The sequence below is a fragment of the Pseudochaenichthys georgianus genome, unplaced genomic scaffold (assembly GCF_902827115.2).
Source record: "Pseudochaenichthys georgianus unplaced genomic scaffold, fPseGeo1.2 scaffold_2009_arrow_ctg1, whole genome shotgun sequence".
Taxonomy (NCBI): Eukaryota; Metazoa; Chordata; class Actinopteri; order Perciformes; family Channichthyidae; genus Pseudochaenichthys; species Pseudochaenichthys georgianus.
In genome coordinates, this window is record NW_027262719.1 from 658 (window position 1) to 24298 (window position 23641).

The following is a 23641-nucleotide window of genomic DNA, read 5'->3' on the forward strand; positions in this document are numbered from 1 at the left end:
CGTGGCTGGTGGGCAGTGGGCACTATTTCGCTGACGTTGTCCGTGTCAACAGGAGTGACAGTCCGCACACACACAAGACCGCAATTATGGCAGAAGCAAAAGAGCCCAAAATATATCATTTTCACTCCGAGTGGGAGGATGATCATTTTTTTATCTATTCCAATTCAAAGTCCATCTGTCTCATCTGCAATGCGAGCGTGGCTTTATCGAAGAAGGGTCTTTTAGGAGCGGCATTTCAAAACAGTGCACAAACGCTACGAGACGGAATTCCCTCCTAATTCTGCCCTACGCTCCCAAAAGGGGAGGGGCCTGAAAGGACGGCTAAATGCACAGCAGTCCATTTCCACCAGGCCCAACAACAAGAGCAAGGCTGCTCCAGAGCATCTTATCGTGTCAGTCACGTTCTTGAGAAACACATGAAGTCTTTCAAAGACGGCGAAGTTGTGAAAGAAGCTTTCCTGGAGGCTGCCGACTCGCTTTTGGGGACAGTAAAAATAACAGAAGCATTTCAACAGGTTTTTGATCTAATAAAAACTCAAGTTAGATACCGTTATTAATCAGCTGTAAGTTTTAATTTGTTTGAACTTATTCATTATAATTATTGTACAAAATGGTATAAGAATGCAAACTTAAATTGATTATAGTCTATTATCAATTCAGGTTAACAAACTATTGCTTGCATCCTATTTTAAAGGCATTTCTTTTTATAATCTACTAAAATGCAACAAAAGGCTTTGATTCTATTAATTTTGTCTTTTTGATTGCACTTTGGCAGCAGATTCCTGTGTAGCTTCAGATCTGAGTTGTCTTATTACTAGTAAGCCTCATTTATACTTTTGTAGCAACACTATTTTTATATAATGGTAAAGAAAGGGTTCAGTCTTTTCTTTTTTTCCTGTGTCATATGTGGCAGCACTGTTCAATGTTTCTTGAAAACATTACCCACTGTAGTGACGAGTGAATAAACTCCAACTCTGTATCAACAACACTGTTGTGTAACTTCAGTTAAATACTTGTATGTGTGTAGATTAGAAAGAGGTAAAATAAAGGATCTGCAGTATTTTATGGAGTATTAAAGGTCAGTTTTATACAAGTAGTGTGTATTTACCTGGCAGTCAGTAATGGCTACGCCTCTCTATTTGGACTGGTAGATCTCGGCAGACTGGCAACTTTAAAAGTAGCTCTCGGTTCAAAAAAGGTTGGGCACCCCTGCTATAGATGGTCCCGTTGCTATAGATGGTCCCGTTGCTATAGATGGTCCCGTTGCTATAGATGGTCCCGTTGCTAGATGGTCCCGGTGCTATAGATGGTCCCGTTGCTATAGATGGTCCCGTTGCTAGATGGTCCCGTTGCTATAGATGGTCCCGTTGCTAGATGGTCCCGTTGCTAGATGGTCCCGTTGCTATAGATGGTCCCGTTGCTATAGATGGTCCCGTTGCTAGACGGTCCCGTTGCTAGATTGTCCCGTTGCTATAGATGGTCCCGTTGCTAGACGGTCCCGTTGCTAGACGGTCCCGTTGCTAGATGGTCCCGTTGCTAGACGGTCCCGTTGCTATAGACGGTCCCGTTGCTAGATGGTCCCGTTGCTATAGACGGTCCCGTTGCTAGATGGTCCCGTTGCTAGACGGTCCCGTTGCTAGACGGTCCCGTTGCTAGATGGTCCCGTTGCTAGGTGGTCCCGTTGCTAGATGGTCCCGTTGCTAGGTGGTCCCGTTGCTAGGTGGTCCCGTTGCTAGGTGGTCCCGTTGCTAGATGGTCCCGTTGCTAGATGGTCCCGTTGCTAGATGGTCCCGTTGCTAGATGGTCCCGTTGCTATAGACGGTCCCGTTGCTAGATGGTCCCGTTGCTAGACGGTCCCGTTGCTAGACGGTCCCGTTGCTAGACGGTCCCGTTGCTATAGACGGTCCCGTTGCTAACGCTCTAATGAAAGTCCCACATGTTGTCAGCGCCGTCCTTTGTATAGTGTTTGCATATCTGCTCGTGCAGCCATTATAACGCCTGCTATCTAATAGCCGTTAGATACAGAGCCAGTGAACAGCCCTCACTGGCTCTTCACGTCCTCTTTGTGTCGCATCCCCTGTGGATCGAACACTCCGAGGACTTCAGGCGATGCACTTTGAAGAGTGTGTGAGAAAAAGGAAGTGATTTCAAAGGTTGATCCGCAGTAAATAAGATCCATGTGTCCGCTGTCTATAGAGGACACACTGCTGTACCTAAGTACTTGTTCTTTACTTGAGTATTTCCGTGTTATGCTATGTATGTATACTACTACTAAGTCTACTCCACTATCTATTAGCCTTAGATACTTTAAACAAAATCCATCTCTAAAAATGTAACTAGTCGACTTACTCTTTAAGCTCAAAAGAGTCTTAAATATTTTACAAAAAGTCAATCAATACTTTGTTTGTCTACAACAGTAAAATGTGATGCAACAATATTATCTAGAAATGTCACATATATATATATATATATAGAAAGGCAATTTTTCGGGCACAATGATGACTTTTTATACTTTTATAACATTGAACTCATCATACTTTTGTACTTTTGCTTAAAGGTGGGGTAGGTACGTTTGAGAAACCGGCTCGAGATCGCTAGAATCTGAAAATACACAACTGGAAAAAATCTGCCACTTCCTCACAGAGCCCCTCCCCCAACACATACGAACGCGCACATGACCAATGAGGGCACGAGATCAGTTTGTGCCCCGATGGAAGGCTGACAGGCAGGTAGGCCATCCAGTTACTTTAGCCGGCTCAGATGATTGGTCGTGCTCTTTACAGCGCCACGGCTTCCACAGATGACGTGTTTTGTATGGATTTGTTGTCAAAGCACTTCAGATATTCATTGCTATCGGGACGTTAAGAGCATTCCATGGAATATAAGTGTATCTCGAGCCGGTTTCTCAAACCCCACCTTCAAGTAAGCTTTTGAATGAAGTACTTGGACAATAAGGTATTGGTACTTTTCTTCAAGTGAAGCCTCTGAAGCCTTCCTCCACCTCTGCCTGGACACTAACATGCACTTGTTTCCCTCCACAGGTCTGATGATCCCTGTGTTCTGCGTGGTGGAGTCTGATGGGGGGGTGCAGACGGAGGCGGGGGAGGGGAGGGACGAGCACTCCGAGTTCGTGTTGGTGAGGAAGGACATCCTTTTCTCTCAGCTGGTGGAGACGGCTCTGCTCGCCCTCGGATACTCACACAGTTCGGCTGCACAGGCACACGGTCAGTCTGACACACACACACACCTGAAGAAAGTCACACACACACACACACACACACACACACACACACACACACACACACACACACACACACACACACACACACACACACACACACACACACACACACACACACACACACACACACACACACACACACACACACACACACACACACACACACACACACACACACACACACACACACACACACACACACACACACACACCTGAAGAAATGGATGATCTAAATCAGACCCCCACATATACATTACCCCCGTTATATATATATAACACAATACTTTTGAGGGCGACACCAACTATTACAACACCAGAAACCGACATTGACCTCTAACAAGACTTATGACCTTCACATGTGTGTTAGTGCTCACTCATTAGCTTTGTCGTGGATTAAGCACCGTGACATTTAGCATGAAACCAGCTCATAAAGTCACATTGAAGGCTTCGTCCGGTGGATCTTCGCTCGGGGGAAAGCAAGCGGTGAGAAACAAAGATTTTAGCTGCAGAAGTAATAGTAGCAGAAATAATAATAATACATTTTATTGTTAGGCGCCTTTCATGACACCCAAGGACACCGTACAATTTAAAAAAAAAAAATCCTGGAGGAGACAGTCAAGTGGACACACATGGGACATATAATGGCGGCACTACAGTGAGTAAGCAGATTTGAACAGGTGGGAAATAGCAAAGATAACAAACTAAAGTATTTTGGCGTGCCCGGTTTGAACGGCTAAACGTCTGAGGTCAAGCTGCTTCCTTTAGTGAGCTTGAGAAGGATTCCATCAAGGCTATTATTAATAGTCCTCATTTTCCAACCTCAGTGTCTCTCGCTGTGTAAACTCTGGCGCTCCTGACTCAGAATTAAATACCGTGCAGCTCGGGGGTCAGGGCGAGAAGGATCCCGGAGCCTCTAATCATCGGCTGAGGAGAACACTGGATGTGAGGTCGTCTACTTACAGCAGACACTGGCAATAAGACAAGAACGCTTCCAAGACACAACTGAGACGCAGACAGAGCCTGCAGAAGACATTAACGACACAACAAAGAGCCGGTCCCCGCAAGACACAAATACATGATGTGTGTGTGTAGTGTGTGTGAGAATGTTTATGAAGCAGAGGAAAAGAAAATGTCTGTAGTTCATTGTCGCACACATGGTAGTGATCTGCAGAAGGACACTGCCGTGTGCTGCTGTCTTTTCTCAAGTATGCAGAAAATGCCATCTGGGGAAGTTGCCTCACATCGATATTAAACGGTAACAACAGAGCGACGAGGCTTCAGCACCACACTGAGGAAGGGTGCGAGATCCCCATCTGTTTGACATCTCGCTGCTGTGTGTGTGTGTGTGTGTGTGTGTGTGTGTGTGTGTGTGTGTGTGTGTGTGTTCTCCTTCTCCTCATACACACACTGCTGCAGGTAATCCCTTTATTACCTCAAGGCCAGCAGCTCTTATCAGGCTGCAGCCCACCTGAGACACAGCGTGAACTCTCGACCTCAGGTAGAGATGTGGTGAACATATCCGAACTTAAACCTGGAGTCTGAGCTCCGCTACTCGGATTATTAAATGCGCTTCATCCTGATTAATTTGGATGGCAAGACACCACGTTACTTTTCCTAGAAACACATTTTTCTTCAGGCTCGATACTGGCAAAGAAACGAGGCAACTCATTCAAAGCAGCGGGAAAAGGGATAAATATATTCCAGAATATTAGAATATTAACTCTCCCTCTCCTGTTGGCACTCTCTCCCATTTAGGTTGATTCAAATGAACACATGTCGTCACCTAGCAACTCGTAGCATTGTTTGGAGTGCTAGCTTCCGTCATTGGCTTAACTGCACGACACACACTGCATTTAGATGTTTCCCTTCTTTGGGTCGTAAACTTTGTTTCCCTGGGCGATCACACCCAGTGACGGGCAGGATTGCAAAGTGAAAGCAAGGATTATCGGCTACAAAGCCGAGCCCTCGTGGTGTCTTCATTCTGCAGCCATTGATTTAAGGGTGAAGTCAAATCTGTCACTTCAGGGGACATTACATTGACTTACATGCATTTCCTGGAGACTTATCCTAACCGTAACCATAACAACACATGCCTAACCCTAACCCTAACCAAGTCTTCACCCTAACATTAATGATCCCCCTTATGGGGACCTCCAATGTGTCCCCATAAGGGAGGCGAGTCCCCACACGTGACTATGTAAACAGATTTAGGTCCCCACAAGTATAGTAATGCTAGGACACACACACACACACCACACACACACACACACACACACACACACACACACACACACACACACACACACACACACACACACACACACACACACACACACACACACACACACACACACACACACACACACACACACACACACAGTGAGATGCTAAACTCCTGGACATAAATAGAGGCCTTCGAGGTGACTCATCTCTGCAGATGTCCTCACTGTAACCGGTCCTCTCCCTTTACGTCTTCTTTTGGTTCTATGAGAACATCTGAGCTGCGATCGACAGCCTGTTAAAAGGACTTCGACAAATAAATAAAACACAGATGCACATTATCCGACAGCGATGGCCGACAATATCCACGGCTACGGTTTGCAGATGAATGCCATTAGAAACACTTTACGCCTCAATGTGTTTCGCCAAGTATCAGGGGAGGTCTCTGTCTGTCTCATCAGTGTGTGTGTGTGTGTGTGTGTGTGTGTGTGTGTGTGTGTGTGTGTGTGTGTGTGGAAAACATAGAGCCACAGTCGTCGTCCCGCGTCCACATCAATGCACTCCCTCTGAAGCGCCGCAGCAGGGGCTTCAGAGGCGAGACGAACCGGGACAGCGCTCTGAGACTCGTACGGCGCGTGGACAGAACACACTCGTGTAAACTCCATCCAACCCGCGCACCGAAGCCTTCGCTCACACTGATGCCGTGTATTCATGCAGTATCACGGACAAAACACGCACACACCTGCCCCTGGCCTCTCCCAAATGAATACTTTTTGTTTTTTGAAACAAGCGTTTATGTTAAATGAATAATTTCTGGCTTAAATTATACATTTTTCCCCCTGCGGTCCACGACCAAAATTACACAGAGTCCCTGCTATTTTCTCCCCGTTTGAATTGTGTCCCGCATTCTTGCGTCCCAGCGGTGTATTTAAAGGACCACGGCCTTTCTTTAATTAGCTTAGCCCAGTCATTAACTGGGAGATATTGTTTATTTCAATTATAAGGGTCTGAAGGCTTTTATAGAATGGATGGCAGCAGACCTGTACTTTAACAGTGGTCAGCGAGGAGCATTGTTGCAGTGCCACGTCTGAAAGCGTCACATGTCCGACGTCCAATGGGCTTCTGAGCTGTTTCCAGGGTTACATCGGACTCAAACAGCCGTCTTATTTATTCAAGGCATGCTTTACTTCTCCATGCATCTGTCTTTAGAGGTGCTCGCAGACACATGTCCATAACCTTGCCCCCATCTACATCTCTGACCTCCTTCAGGAGTACACCCCCTCCCGCACCCTCCGCTCTTCGTCCGTAGGACTTCTCACCGTCCCAAGCTATCGCCTCAAAACCATGGGTGCTCGAGCTTTCAGCTGCTCGGCTCCCAGACTCTGGAGCTCCCTGCCACGACACATCCGACAGTCTGATTCCATAACGACATTCAAATCCCAACTCAAAACCCACCTGTTCAATCTGTACCCTGTGTCCTTCTGTGTCCTTTTGTAGTCCACTTCCTGTTTGTCTCGTCTTACCCCGGCTGATACTTCACTAAATCCACTGTTTTAATTTGTAAGGTAAAATTGTAAATGTAAATTGTAAATCTGTAACCCTGTAAGGGGTCCTTGGGTGTTTTGAAAGGCGCCCCCCAAAATAAATGTATTATTATTATTATTTATTCTGTTGCTTAGAAAAGAGCCAGGCTAGCTGTCCCCCCTGTTTGCATTGTGTATGCTAAGCTAAGCTAACTGGTTGTAGATTGGTAACATTACAGACATGACTGATGTTAATCTTGTCATCTAACTTTACTTGTGATCCTAAATCAACCCCTAATTAGTTACTGACCCTAACCGCACTGATCTTATGAACATGCTGCATTAGCGTCAAACCCACCACTTCCTGTATCTTCCCACATTCTTCCTGTTTCCATTTTTGTTTACACGTTTCGTAAAGTTAGACTGCACTTTGATAGCTAAGACTGACGACAAAGGATGTGTCCATTTCCACAATTGGGAAGTTGTTCCTCTCACTTTGATGTGTGTGTGAGCTTTAAGTCGTACTGTGGAAACAACATGGCCGCTATAAGAAGCTGTGTTGTATTCTAGTGTTTAAGTGACACATATGAGTTTCAGAGTTATTGTTCGGGGCGTTGACGTGCATTTCCCCAAATGCAATGTTAAATCGGATCCACTCCAAAATCAAAGGGTCCTTCCTTGTTTGACTAGTGTATGTCCTCCTCGTGCAGAAGCGGTCTTAGAGGATAATTCTGCTTTATAAACAAATATTTTGAAGTGATTGCCAATCCATATTTATCAGGGTAAACGCTACGGTGAGCTTGCGGTGACTCTTTAAGAAAAAGGGGGGCAAGACGTACTTTTAAAACAAGATGTATTAACCTTACATTTACTTGAATACATGGATTTAGCTATAAATAGTTAATAGTCTTCAGCTTAAAGAAACAATGAGATAAAAACACAAATCTTAAAAATAACAGCATAACAGATTTTCATCAAGAGGGGTTCCTCAGGGTGCGGGTGATGGGGGGGGGGGCGTCAGACGTGTGGGGTTTCCCTCAATTTGTGCCAGGGGCTGGAGCTGGAACCATTTTCGGAAGAAGAAGCCTTCTCCTGTGTGTGTGTGTGTGTGTGTGTGTGTGTGCGCGCGTGCGTGCGGGCTGCTGCTGCCATTAACGGCCCGTCCACACAGCGGCGTGCGTTGAAGCTTCCAACGCTTCTGCCCGTTCACTTTGAATGGGGTGACGTCACTTTTAGCCGAACTGCATCGTGGGAAGCGACGTGGAGCGTAGCTGGCGTGGCTCGCTGCAAAAGTTGAGCAATGTTCAACTTGTGACGCCTCGGCAGAAGCGTCAGCCAATCGAATCATATGCCAGTACAAGCTCTAGCCAATCAAACCGCTGCTTGTGTGTCAGGGGCGGGAGATTCATGTGATTGGTTGTTGGTCGAGTGTCAGCAGTTGATCTCAAAGCACGCTCCCCTCTCCTGCAGGGAGAAAAACTATATGTATATACTTTATATAGGTTGATACAGTAGCCCCTTTTTTAAAATAGTTTTTATAGGTGTTGCCATCTGTTTTGTGTAGCGTGGTTCTACAAGCAAGTCAATGCATTCATTGGGTGGTATCAGAGAGTTACACGGGTCTGTAAATGCAATGAAAACAATTGGCCACAGCAAATCATTTATATTAAACATGTAATTTTTTGTTTTGAATACTTCAGTACAAAGGATGTCTTGAATCATGTAAGTGATATATGTGTACATATATAAATCATTAGTCAAAACAGCGCTACATTTGATTTAATTAAAAGGTATAATATGTGGTAAACTGAAGAGCCCTTTGGGAGCCGAAAGAGCCGGCTCTTCTTGGTGAGCCAAATGATCCGGCTCACCAAGAAGAGCCGGAATTCCCATCACTAACTTGTATCAGTGTGTGTGTGTGTGTGTGTGTGTGTGTTGTGTGTGTGTGTGTGTGTGTGTGTGTGTGTGTGTGTGTGTGAGCGTGCGTGCATGCGAGCGAGCGAGCGAGCGGGGCGGGCGGGCTGCTGCTGCCATTAAGACTTATTCCAGCACAGGACAATGAGATTACTGTGTGTACACTTGTATCTGTGTGTGTGTGTGTGTGTGTGTGTGTGTGTGTGTGTGTGTGTGTGTGTGTGTGTGTGTGTGTGTGTGTGTGTGTGTGTGTGTGTGTGTGTGTGTGTGTGTGTGTGTGTGTGTGGTGTGTGTGTGTGTGTGTGTGTGTGTGTGTGTGTGTGTGTGTGTGTGTGTGTGTGTGTGTGTGTGTGTGTGTGTGTGTGTGGATGGATGGGCACACTCAGACATGAGCCAAGCCGCCGGCCCGGCCACATGAAAGCGTGTCTTCGGGAGGTGGAATTTGAATGTAGAAATGGGAACAATGATTTCTACTTTTAAATGTGGACATGAAGCAGAGCCCATTGAACAGCAGACCAAAAAATGATGGATCAATTATTAATGCATTTACCATCCCATTGCGAGCGTGTGTGTGTGTGTGAGAGTGTGTGTGTCTGCATGCGAGCGGGAACATGTACATGTCCACTTCTCTGTGTGCTGTCCTCGGTGAGTTTGTGTTTGTCTGCTTATTCACGTGTTTGCTTCCACCCAACTTGGCATTAGCGGGATTGGTATGGCTTATTTTCAGACGGTGATCCAGTTTCTTTGTGTGTGTGTGTGTGTGTGTGTGTGTGTTAAAGAAACAGAGAAAATAAGAAACACAAGAGGAGGATGTGCTTTACTCTCCCTGTCATAAAAGGATCTGAGTATTTTCTTCTATCGCTTTAAAACGCATTTCATCACGTCCTTTTTTACAAAACTCAAATAGTATATAAAGTATGTGGAAATATAATTTTAAGGTAGTTTTACCTATGTAATATTTACAAAGTATTACAAAAGTATTTCTAAAAATCACATTTGCCTGTTCCATGCCGGTTAGGAAATGTCTCAAAAACAATGTAAATATACACATGTAACATTAAAGGGGCTTTAATTCTAACATTTAGTGTTTTTTGAGTCAGACTATCTTTTCTCACACAACTCTGACATTTCTTATTTAATGAAGACGGAAAACTGAGCTTTTATTTCGAGGTTTTTTTGCAGCCCAGATGACCTGATTCTATTTTATTTATTTTGTAACGTTATGACGGTGGTGTCACAATAAGTTGGTGTCCCCCTTTCTGTTCAGAGTGGATTAAATGATGCTCCCCCTGTACGGCCAGATAATGAAGAACACAGCTCGGCCTGACGGGACTCAAAGATATAACGGAGATATACAGTAAACACAGGGAAGCAGGACAAAGAGAGAAAGGGGAGTCTAAAGGGGGGAGAGAGGAGGAAGATATGATGGGATGGGGGAAACAGAGGGGAGACTTCTCAGGACCCGTCTGGATCTCATTTGGAGGATCGTATTGCGATTAGCTTTGTTTAGTTTTCACAGCTTCAGCCAGTCCCCATGAAAAACCTCTGAGTGTGTGAACGTGGAGATGAAGTGTGTTTGTGTGTATCATGTTATTTATTCAGTCCTTATTTGACAAACACTAAACAAAGACAGCACCTTCCATTCTGACTCACTTACGTTAGCTTTCTGTATGCTAGGATTCAGTTTTATATCCTCCTGAAATCCTTTCTTTAGCTTAGCGAAAAAGTGCTTAACGTGAAGTCATGTGACCGTGCTGTAGTTCCTTTATAGCCCAACATTAGCCGCCTTTAGCTTAGCGGTGGTGACGTGAAGTCATGTGACCGTGCTGTAGGGCTGTCCCGAATACCATTTTTCGGGCTCCGGATATTCGGTAGTAATCAGCAGCGAATATTCGAATATTCGGTGCGGAGAGATTTGTATTTTTTTTTTAATACATTTTTTTTTCACATTTTTTTTTTTCACATTTTTTTTTTTTCCCCAAAAGGTTTCATAACACGCTCCGAATCCGAGACACCTGACAACACGCTGTTAAGCAGAAGCGCAGATAGAGCATACTATTACGATTTATATGTATTTATTGTATCAGTACTCGCAAACATTAAAACTAAATGTGTCCTCTGCATTTAACCCAGCGCAGCACCCGGGGACCAAATCTGGTTCCACATTCCGTCTATAACATTTTACAACCTGAACAGTCAAACAAAGATACAAAACACATATTTCAGCTGCCAGCTTCATGTTGCTGGCATTGTCGTGGACAACGGCTACTCGCTTATAATTCGGAATGGCAAAGGCGTCCGCCACTTCTCCAAGCTGTTCTGCAATATTTACTCCCGTATGGTTTACTTCCATTACTTTGGTTTCCAAAACAAAGTTACAGAGTTTCCACTCGCGAGTTATGAAATGACAGGTGACAGCCATATACGCCTCCATACGCACCGAGGTGGTCCAAATGTCCGTTGTAAAACTTACGGCAGTTGAGTTTTCAATCTGAGTTACAATTTGGTCTCGGTGATCGCTGTACTTCAGAGACATGGCATCTAAAATACTGGAGCGTTTGGGGACAGTGTAGCCGGGCTCCATCTTCTTCATTAATTTTCTGAAGCCTTCGCCTTCGACTATGTAAATGGGTCTCATATCCATAGCGATGAAATGTACTATGGCATCTGTTATCTCTATCTTTCTTTTCTCCGTTATCGTTTTTTTTAACTGTAGGGTCTGCTGTATTGTTGAGGATGTTGATGGCTGGGATGCGTGGGGATGCACCTATGGCCACAATGTATTATTAGGCTGAGCTACTCAACTTTATGCCAATAATTGCCTTAGCCCCAGATGTTCCCACATTACTCCTATTATTTTCACTATGCTGATAAAATTAAAAAACTAATATAAAAAAATAATTCGGTTGCTTGCTTGCAACTATTTTCCAAGCAAAGTAAGTGCACGTTTTTATCATGTTTAACGTTACTGTTTAAACGGCGGATAAAGCAGCTTCATCATGGCAACTTCACAACAGCTAAGCTAAGCTAGGTTACAGCATCCAGGTGACTTTTCAGAGTTGTTGTGCCACCGTGGTAGACCAGTTTCTTATCACATATTTGGCACACTGCCTTCTTTTTACCGTCGTCCAATTTAAAATGGTCCCACACAGCTGAAGTCTTCGGCATTTTATGGGTGAAACGAGGTGAAGCGTGCCATTTGCGTTCGTGACTGTGAACAGTGAACGCAATGTCAGGAGCACAGGCTGAGATTGTATATATTTCCGCATTTTAACAGTGCAATTCAAAAGTATAAATATAGTATAAGAATATGGCAATTCGCCTTTATTAATAGCATACATTTAGAAAAATATATTAATTTGTTTGAAAAATATTTTATTTTTCAAAATATTTTAAAAACGAATATCCGAATAATGAAATTGAAACCCGAATAGTTGGCCAACGAACGAATATTCGAATAGTCGAATATTCGGGTACAGCCCTACCGTGCTGTAGTTCCTTTATAGCCCAACATTAGCCGCCTTTAGCTTAGCGGTGGTGACGTGAAGTCATGTGACCGTGCTGTAGTTCCGTTATAGCCCAACATTAGCCGCCTTTAGCTTAGCGGTGGTGACGTGAAGTCATGTGACCGTGCTGTAGTTCCTTTATAGCCCAACATTAGCCTCCTTTAGCTTAGCGGTGGTGACGTGAAGTCATGTGACCGTGCTGTAGTTCCTTTATAGCCCAACATTAGCCTCCTTTAGCTTAGCGGTGGTGACGTGAAGTCATGTGACCGTGCTGTAGTTCCTTTATAGCCCAACATTAGCCGCCTTTAGCTTAGCGGTGGTGACGTGAAGTCATGTGACCGTGCTGTAGTTCCTTTATAGAACAACATTAGCCACCTTTAGCTTAGCGGTGGTGACGTGAAGTCATGTGACCGTTCTGTAGTTCCTTTATAGCCCAACATTAGCCGCCTTTAGCTTAGCGGTGGTGGCGTGAAGTCATGTGACCGTGCTGTAGTTCCGTTATAGCCCAACATTAGCCGCCTTTAGCTTAGCGGTGGTGGCGTGAAGTCATGTGACCGTGCTGTAGTTCCTTTATAGCCCAACATTAGCCGCCTTTAGCTTTGCGGTGGTGACGTGAAGTCATGTGACCGTGCTGTAGTTCCTTTATAGCCCAACATTAGCCGCCTTTAGCTTAGCGGTGGTGACGTGAAGTCATGTGACCGTTCTGTAGTTCCGTTATAGCCCAACATTAGCCGCCTTTAGCTTAGCGGTGGTGGCGTGAAGTCATGTGACCGTGTTGTAGTTCCTTTATAGCCCAACATTAGCCGCCTTTAGCTTAGCGGTGGTGACGTGAAGTCATGTGACCGTGCTGTAGTTCCGTTATAGCCCAACATTAGCCGCCTTAGCTTAGCGGTGGTGACGTGAAGTCATGTGACCGTGCTGTAGTTCCTTTATAGCCCAACATTAGCCTCCTTTAGCTTAGCGGTGGTGACGTGAAGTCATGTGACCGTGCTGTAGTTCCTTTATAGCCCAACATTAGCCTCCTTTAGCTTAGCGGTGGTGACGTGAAGTCATGTGACCGTGCTGTAGTTCCTTTATAGCCCAACATTAGCCTCCTTTAGCTTAGCGGTGGTGACGTGAAGTCATGTGACCGTGCTGTAGTTCCTTTATAGCCCAACATTAGCCGCCTTTAGCTTAGCGGTGGTGACGTGAAGTCATGTGACCGTGCTGTAGTTCCTTTATAGAACAACATTAGCCACCTTTAGCTTAGCGGTGGTGACGTGAAGTCATGTGACCGTGCTGTAGTTCCTTTATAGCCCAACATTAGCCGCCTTTAGCTTAGCGGTGGTGGCGTGAAGTCATGTGACCGTGCTGTAGTTCCGTTATAGCCCAACATTAGCCACCTTTAGCTTAGCGGTGGTGACGTGAAGTCATGTGACCGTTCTGTAGTTCTGTTATAGCCCAACATTAGCCGCCTTTAGCTTAGCGGTGGTGACGTGAAGTCATGTGACCGTGCTGTAGTTCCTTTATAGCCCAACATTAGCCGCCTTTAGCTTAGCGGTGATGACGTGAAGTCATGTGACTGTGCTGTAGTTCCTTTATAGCCCAACATTAGCCGCCAACATTTTACTTATTTACTGCTTTTTCATATAATGTTAAAATGTTAATATACATAAAACCTCACAATGACAGAATGTGTCCATGTTTTGTGTGCAGGCATCATAAAGGTGGGCCACTGGAACCCGATGCCGATCCACTTCCTGACGGACGCTCCTGAAGCCACGGTGGCCGACATGCTGATGGAGGTTTATCACATGGTCACTCTGCGCATCCAGCTGCAGAGGTCAGAGTGAGTGCCCCTGCACACACATCACTCTGTAGGTTTCAGTAGGGCTGCACGGTTTGGAAATAAGTGTGAATATGTTGACTGATGTTGCTTTTGAGAAATGGTTAACTGGGGTTGGACTGATTGAAAGATGTATTCAAAAAAATATATTCAAAATATATATATTTTAATAGTTACTTATTTAGGGTGAGTAAGGGTTTAAATACCGGACCTTTAACATGTCAGTGTGTTACATCATATTACATTCTTCCCAGAAATGATACTTGCAAATAAAATATATAACCAAGAAATAGTTGATGAAGAAACCGTTTCATCACGTATATGATTTCCTCCCAACTCACACAATCATGCATATATGAACGTAGATATAAGAGGATCTGTGCCAAACAAAGATATTTAAATGGCTAGAGTCATTAGTATGACGCTGAAATCTCTGCAACCCGACAATTCAGAATAATATTTACACACATCTTCCTGTAAACAAAAATTGCATTAGCCAATGTCGCAATTTGAATTTAGCCCTAATAGAATAATACATCTAAAAATGACTTCAAAACTAATATTGATTGTTTTTGGGGGTACATTTTTGATATTTTTTGCAGTGTGAAAGTCACTTAGGTCATTCTCTTCCCAACTGATAGACATAGAAGTTAACAAAGAGTGAATTCTGAATAATATTTACACATACTTTGGCTGGTAATATGAATATTGCACCAGCCTGATTTGTGATTCCTACAAAATGTTGATAACTCGTGTATAGTTTTTCAGCGGGATAAACTAGAAAGTAGGGCTGCTCAATTAATCGTATTTTAATCGCAATTAAGATGATGGCTTGCAACGATTACAAAAACAACGTAACTGAAATAAAACGATTATTTTTGTATTATTACTTTTTTTTTTTTGGTATTTCAGTTGACTTATACTTAATAATCAACTGTTAAAAACATACTGTTCAAATTAGTTTTATCCAATAAATTGATGTTTTCAAAGTAAATGGATAATCGTTTTTAATAATCGTGATATCAATTATTGACCCAAATAATCGAGATTATGATTTTTGCCATAATCGAGCAGCCCTACTAGAAAGTAACATTTAATTGTGAACCTGTGGAAACTCTCGGTCCGCTGGGCGACTGATGTCATTGCAGCTGATTGCAGTTTAAGAATTTACCATATCTATCAAATTTGCAAAGCGGCGATATTGAAACTGTAAACAACCCGCTGGGGATTTATCTATTATCTGCGAGAGTCCGTGTGCCAGGAAAACAAAAAGTGAAGCCGGGTCCTGATGGGCAGATAAACTCCAGATGAGAGGAGTTTTATCGTTATTGTCCTGGAACATACCAGCCAGGTTTGTTTACATGTTTGTGTGTGCGTATCCATGGCGATGGAAGAGGTCTGGCACACTTTGTGCTCAAGAGTAGAAATGATTCATTTTGAGGTTAAAAGATAAAACGGGGAGATTGGGGGGAGATACAGGAAGTGGAGGGTTTGAGGTTAATGCAGGATGTGTGTGAGGTCAGAGGGGTTAAGGCTTCATTTGGGGTTAATTTAGGATTAAAGGAAACGGTTATTGAGAAGATGGATGTCACTCTGGTGCCTGCACTGTCGTCAGCTTAACTTAGCATACAGACTTGAAACGGGGGGGAACTGCTCGCCTGGCTCTGTTTCAAGGAACAAAATCAATCTGAAAACCTTCAAACTACTACATACTGTTTTTTTAATATGTGTTTGAGTGTTAAAAAGATGATATAGTAAAATAGAAAAGTTATTGTAAATTAGTTGAATTATTTGGGATTTAATTGTTCTTTTGATTTATTTAGCTACCTTTAGATAATCTAGCTCTTTCCTGTTCTAATGCTAAGCTAAGCTAACAGGTTTGTGGCTCTCCGAACCGCCATAACAACTCCAAACACACAAGATGTGTAGATATCTTCTCATATAAATCTCTCAGAAGAAGTGAAAGCACAATGCCCACAATATCAAACTCTTCCTTTAATTGTCACTGTTGTTGTTGTGTTGATGTTTAGTGCTGTTGTTTCTCTATTTGTTTATTTAAAACTTGTCTGACTTCTGTGTGTGTGTTTTTTGTTTCAGTTTTTCCAAGATGGAGGACCTGCCCTCTGAACAGTGGAACCACACGACGGTGAGGAACGCTCTCAAAGATCTGCTGAGGGAGATGAACCAAAGCACTCTGGCCAAAGAGTGTCCGCTGTCACAGGTAACAACAACAACAACAACAACAACAACAACAACAGAAACCTCAACTAAGAGAAGTGCTTGTCAAATCAATAACCCTTTATATCTACTCTTGAGAATAATCTTCATAAATTATAATACATGTTAATTAACACATTTATTAATAAGTCAACCAGGAACTGTTGAATTAAATAGAAACTAAACTCTTTAGCTAAAAATACATAATTTAAAGGGACATTTAAGCTATTTAATGTCAGATATATGTGAGTTGTACTACAGTGTCCCTCTTGCTTATATTAAAACGTTCTCTTATAAGTTGTATTTAGTCCAGACTAACGACTAAAGTCAGCTCTCATGAGAAAGACACTTCAAATTAATCCTACATACCTATTGCTACATTTTAATCAAACTCCACCCCACAGACTGAAGCAGTGTCTCCTCAATTATGTTCAACTCCCCAGCTGCGTTCAGCCCTCGATGCTGCTGTGTGTGTGTGTGTGTGTGTGTGTGTGTGTGTGTGTGTGTGTGTGTGGTGTGTGTGTGTGTGTCTGTGAGTGTGTGTGTGTGTGTGTGTGTGTGTGTGTGTGTGTGTGTGTGTGTGTGTGTGTGTGTGTGTGTGTGTGTGTGTGTGTGTGTGTGTGTGTGTGTGTGTGGCTGGAGAGTCCCACTCTGCACTGCCTCCAGTTTCCATGGGTGGCTTCAAATCATGATTAATGTTTGTCTATTTCTTGTGTGTGTGTGTGTGTGTGTGTGTGTGTGTGTGTGTGTGTGTGTGTGTGTGTGTGTGTGTGTGTGTGTGTGAGCATGCCATGAGGTTGTTGCGTGAGTGTAAGCATTTCATATTATACTGGTTATTAATTATCTTCGCCCTCTCTGTCTCTCAGAGTATGATTTCCTCCATCGTGAACAATTCCTACTACGCCAACGTCTCCACCGCCAAATGCCAGGAGTTTGCTCGATGGTACAAGAGATATAAAAATATGAAAGGTGAGAAAAACTACGTATTTTAAAGAGGCCCTATTATGCTTTGTGTGCATGTAAATGGTCTGTAAAGGCTATAATCCCTGTGTTCCCTGCAAAGGGCCTTAGCAATGATAGTTTCAGATAGTTTCCAACGTGAAGTAAGGACCGACAACAAGATACTTTTTATACCTCAAGGGAAGCTGTGTGCAGCAGTTGGAGTATTACGTTTCGAAAAAGTGCAACTGTAAACATTAGAAAGTATAAATATAGTTGCGAATCCAAAATATACTCCATGCCAAAGTTAGGATAATTTGTGATGGTTACCAAACATAAATATGTACACTATTTAAACTCAAGTGCAGGTTGTCCATGATAATGTCCAATACATTGCACGTGATGTCGTGAATCTAATTTGACTGATAATAATCCAGAGGTCACAAAATGATTCTTGGGGTAGGTAATAATCAATGTGGGTCTTTTCTTTAAAATTTGCTTTAGTTTTAAGAATATTTGTATTTAAATTAACAACAAAAAAATCTCAGGATGAAAAATGACCCTTCTGCTGAATATGCAAGTATTATTAGTCAATAGTTTGACCGCATTGATTTAACGACTTAATCTCAATGCTGGTAGACTCGAGCGACATGCAAACTTCTTGGCAAAGTTGAGGCACTCCATCTCATGTCTTTTATATAATTACATTCCTTTTAAAACACACCATAAAGCTAGATTTGAAGTTAAAGTTACCACGTAGGCCAACAACAGCTTCAACAAACTATTCCCCTCAGAGAGAAACCAAACATGCCCTGCTGTCGTGAGAGAAAAGTGCAGAAGGAAGCATCCATTGAGCTCAGTGTGCTGCTCTGGGATGCTAGCTCAGACACTTGGCGTCTCCTCTCGAGAGCAAGGTCATCAATGTTTGGGGTCCGGCTCTGAGCGGAGGAGACCCTCAGGATGGAGGGAAGGTGCAATATACCGGCGGGCCAGATCTAATGGGAATTAGAAGTTATCCTGCGGGCCGAAATTAAATCCACCACGGGCCTGATTTGGCCCCCGGGCCTCGAGTTTGACACCTGTGCTTTAAATGCACACCTTTAAAAAAAATGTATTTCCACTTCACGGCCATCTGAGATAAAACAATGTGTTTCTGCAACAAGCTTTGGACGTTTCTTTGATACATTAGGAAGTTGAAAGCTCAGTAGTCAGCGTTTCAGAAACACTCACATGTTGGCCGCGATTACATCTTTCAGTGGCCTTCTTTTCTGCAAAGAGGCGAGGCGTACGCAGTCGCTGTAAATCATAAAGTAAATATAAGAATGTAAACACGTTTAACTGGGAATATAATTCAAGCGCGGTGGCTTGATCATAAATGCTGCAGGCTTTCTTTCATCAGGTGAAATCCAACACGGCACTATAAATAAAAACCTGCGCTGTACATATCTGTGACTCCCACACAACGTATCAATCAGCCTCGGACATGCAACCTGGGATGAAAGGTGGATGTAAATACGGCTTTGGAGACAGAAGTGTGGATGCCTTGCTACTGTAGTGGAACAGAGATTCTGATGTATTCTAAAACATGGGTCTTTGTCCTAAAGTGAAAATCATGTGTGAGGTTGCACTCTTCTCCTGGCAGCAGCTCCAACAGAGCTGACTTCGCTCTGATTGGCTGCTACACCTGTCAATCAGAGCTTTTTTCTCTACGGAATATTTATGTTTTGAATGTGAAGTTGTATAAGTATGTTACTTGACAGCAGTTGACAGATACATCTCACCTCACGATTCCATTGCTATGTTAGCTTCAAAGCTAATCACGAGAATACAATGTTAGCCTGACCAACTGAAGGATTTTCTTTCTCTCCGTGTTTTGTTGAGCAGTAGATTACTTGGAGAAGATGTGGTCTGGACGAGATGCTGCTGAAATTAAAAGTAAGGACTCTTTAAAGTGCTTGTTTGACCTCCTTCACTACCTCATTCTGAGTATTGTCATATACTGAAAATGACATGTTAGCGTGCATATTAACCTAGTGGCCGTCTCTTCTTGCTCTGTCCAGTAGAGAGAGACAACATGGCGGACTTCTGCGTGCTGGGCCAGAGACCCCCCCCTCCTCACCTGTCCGGCCTGGCTCAGCTCGTGCACCTGGGGTCCGGCAGCCCCCTCCTTAAGGCTGGAGACCCTCAGAATCCCTCACAGCATCCTCTTACCCCCCAACAACAACCCCCTCCTCACGGCCCGATGCACCACAGCCCCCCCCTCCGAACGGGTCTGGTTCCTCACCCTCCGCCCCCCTCCCTGCTGGGTCCAGGTGGGCTACTTTCCCCTCAACTTTCCCCTCAACTGGTGCGACAACAGCTCGCCATGGCCCACCTCATCAACCAGCAGCTAGCCGTTAGCCGCCTGCTAGCCCACCAGCACCCACAGGCCATCAACCAGCAGTTCCTCAACCACCCGCCCATCCCCCGGGGGCCCAAAATGGGAGGAGACCATCCGGGGAGCCACGCCTCCAACGCCGCAGACGTCTCCTGTGAAATCTACCAGCAGGTCAGAGACGAGCTGAAGAGAGCTAGTGTCTCGCAGGCCGTGTTCGCCCGTGTGGCTTTCAACCGCACACAGGTAGGAAAAACAGGACCGCCTGTGGTCAAGAAGTTAGGAGGCAGTGGGGGGAGGAAGGAAGGAAGGAAGGAAGGAAGGAAGGAAGGAAGGAGGAGGGCAGAAAGGAGGAGAGAGGGTAGCTTCATTCATAGAGATGGTGTCATTGAGTCAGGGAAGGGTTAAAGGTCACCTATTATGCACAATGCACTTCTCTTCTTCTTCAACACGTGTCCCCTCTTCTTCATGTCTCTTCTACATCAACATGTGTCTCCTCTTCTCCATGTCTCTACTACATCAACATGTGTCCCCTCTTCTTCATGTCTCTTCTACATCAACATGTGTCCCCTCTTCTTCATGTCTCTTCCACATCAACATGTGTCTCCTCTTCTTCATGTCTCTTCTACATCAACATGTGTCCCCTCTTCTTCATGTCTCTTCTACATTAACATGTGTCTCCTCTTCTTCATGTCTCTTCTACATCAACACGTGTCCCCTCTTCTTCATGTCTCTTCTACATCAACATGTGTCCCCTCTTCTTCATGTCTCTTCCACATCAACATGTGTCCCCTCTTCTCCATGTCTCTTCTACATTAACATGTGTCCCCTCTTCTTCAAGTCTCTTCTACATCAACATGTGTCCCCTCTTCTTCATGTCTCTTCTACATCAACATGTGTCCCCTCTTCTCCATGTGTCTTCTACATCAACATGTGTCCCCTCTTCTCCATGTCTCTTCTACATCAACATGTGTCCCCTCTTCTTCATGTCTCTTCTACATCAACATGTGTCCCCTCTTCTTCATGTCTCTTCTACATCAACACGTGTCCCCTCTTCTCCATGTCTCTTCTACATCAACACGTGTCCCCTCTTCTTCATGTCTCTTCTACATCAACATGTGTCCCCTCTTCTCCATGTCTCTTCTACATCAACATGTGTCTCCTCTTCTCCATGTCTCTTCTACATGAACATGTGTCCCCTCTTCTCCATGTCTCTTCTACATCAACATGTGTCCCCTCTTCTTCATGTCTCTTCTACATCAACATGTGTCCCCTCTTCTTCATGTCTCTTCTACATCAACATGTGTCTCCTCTTCTCCATGTCTCTACTACATCAACATGTGTCCCCTCTTCTCCATGTCTCTTCTACATCAACATGTGTCCCCTCTTCTTCATGTCTCTTCTACATCAACACGTGTCCCCTCTTCTCCATGTCTCTTCTACATCAACATGTGTCCCCTGTTCTTCATGTCTCTTCTACATCAACATGTGTCCCCTCTTCTTCAAGTCTCTTCTACATCAACATGTGTCCCCTCTTCTCCATGTCTCTACTACATCAACATGTGTCCCCTCTTCTTCATGTCTCTTCTACATCAACACGTGTCCCCTCTTCTCCATGTCTCTTCTACATCAACATGTGTCCCCTGTTCTTCATGTCTCTTCTACATCAACATGTGTCCCCTCTTCTTCAAGTCTCTTCCACATCAACATGTGTCCCCTCTTCTTCATGTCTCTTCTACATTAACATGTGTCTCCTCTTCTTCATGTCTCTTCTACATCAACATGTGTCCCCTCTTCTCCATGTCTCTTCTACATTAACATGTGTCCCCTCTTCTTCAAGTCTCTTCTACATCAACATGTGTCCCCTCTTCTCCATGTCTCTTCTACATTAACATGTGTCCCCTCTTCTCCATGTCTCTTCTACATCAACATGTGTCCCCTCTTCTTCATGTCTCTTCTACATCAACATGTGTCCCCTCTTCTCCATGTCTCTTCTACATCAACACGTGTCCCCTCTTCTCCATGTCTCTTCTACATCAACATGTGTCCCCCTCTTCTTCCATGTCTCTTCTACATCAACATGTGTCCCCTCTTCTTCATGTCTCTTCTACATCAACATGTGTCCCCCTCTTCTTCATGTCTCTTCTACATCAACATGTGTCCCCCTCTTCTTCATGTCTCTTCTACATCAACATGTGTCCCCTCTTCTCCATGTCTCTTCTACATCAACATGTGTCCCCTCTTCTTCATGTCTCTTCTACATCAACATGTGTCCCCTCTTCTTCATGTCTCTTCTACATCAACATGTGTCCCCTCTTCTTCATGTCTCTTCTACATCAACATGTGTCCCCTCTTCTTCATGTCTCTTCTACATCAACATGTGTCCCCTCTTCTTCATGTCTCTTCTACATCAACATGTGTCCCCTCTGTGGAAACAGACTCTGAAAGTTTCAGGAACAAAGATTCTCTCTCTGTCTTGTCTTGAGTAACCATTAGCCAATCAGCAACAAGGTACCCCCCCCCCCCCCCCCCCTTATCACCTGAATCTCCCCTAGAGCACCTTTGAGTTCTTTGTAACCAGATGTCTCTCAGAGGGGCGTGGGGAGGGGCTCCTTGTTTTCATCTAAAGTAACAGACAGAGAATCAGCACTTTGGAAACAGGGCTGAAACAGAGGGGATTATGGGTAATGCCGCAATGATCTGTTTGGTGTTTCAGCCAATCAGAGACATGTATAATAGGGGACCTTTAAGTATTCCTTCCAGAGGGGGGGTGAATGACGTACTTTTGTAGGCTGTCCCGGATGTCTTTATCGAGCGACTGATTACAGTTCTCACTCCCTCACACCGTCTCAGTCGAGAAGAGATAATCTATTTGATAGAAATAAATATAATTTGACGTCAGTGATGGACTGTCATCTCTCTCTCGCGTTTGGCTGCCTCTGCGGTCACCCTCCTCGAGGGGTTAGCGTAGCGGGTAGCGTGCTGGGTCGTTGGGTTCTGCACCTGATGCATTCAGGCTGTGCTCACGCCCCATTAGAGCAGTGGGAGGTAGACCTGTCTGTGTAGAGGCCAGGTGTGTGTGTGTGTGTGTGTGTGTGTCAAAGATATATGCTAATCATGTTCATTCATCTTTATTGTTTTGCAGTTCTAACCAACTTGTATTTGAGTAGAAGTCCTACATGTGTGCTTTACTTAGGATTTTGTATTTTACTAATATGATTTCTTTTGACAACATTTTTGCACAAACAACAAAAACATGTCCAAATATAAAATGTTGTTGACGTAGAAGTAAACTGTTTTAAAATGACTGATGATAAAATGTCATCGTAACAGGTTTTAACATGTCGTGAATTCCTTAAATTAATGTTATATATTTGTAGTTTTTATTTTGAAGTCTGGACGGTCGATTGGCCGAAACCCGGTGTCACGTTGGGTTTTGGTTAATTGAAATGTATTACTTTTAAACAACGATAATAATCATTTGTTGTCGTCCAAAATGGGCTCCAACAGTGCATTCCTGTTTACATGAATCCTTTAGTATATAGTGATATTATAGGAGACATTCTTCTGCATTGATATGCTAGCTTGAGTATGTTGGAGCATCCATCCTCCGTGCATATGAGTCTGCATATGAATACTAGAGGTTTGCAGCGATCGAGTCCATCCTCTAACCCCCCCCCCCCCCTCGGTGTGTTTTCTCTCCTCAGGGTCTGCTGTCAGAGATCTTGAGGAAGGAGGAAGACCCCCGCACGGCCTCTCAGTCTCTGCTGGTGAACCTGAAGGCGATGCAGAACTTCCTGAACCTGGCGGAGAGCGAGAGAGACCGCATCTACCAGGAGGAGAGAGAGCGCACCATGAACCCCACGGTGGGCCTCCCCGCCT

At 44.1% G+C, this 23641-nt stretch overlaps 1 protein-coding gene across 1 annotated transcript; it reads left to right on the forward strand.

The window, feature by feature from the left end:
* Window positions 1-3045: 3045 nt before the first annotated feature.
* Window positions 3046-23637, forward strand: LOC117441799 (DNA-binding protein SATB2-like; the record flags this gene model as incomplete). The annotated part of the gene is made up of 7 exons (XM_034077805.2): window positions 3046-3224; window positions 14100-14232; window positions 16327-16450; window positions 17313-17415; window positions 19270-19320; window positions 19446-20005; window positions 23467-23637. Coding segments are annotated over exons 1-7 (1320 nt in total), but the record flags the coding sequence as incomplete, so codon positions are not given.
* Window positions 23638-23641: the final 4 nt, after the last annotated feature.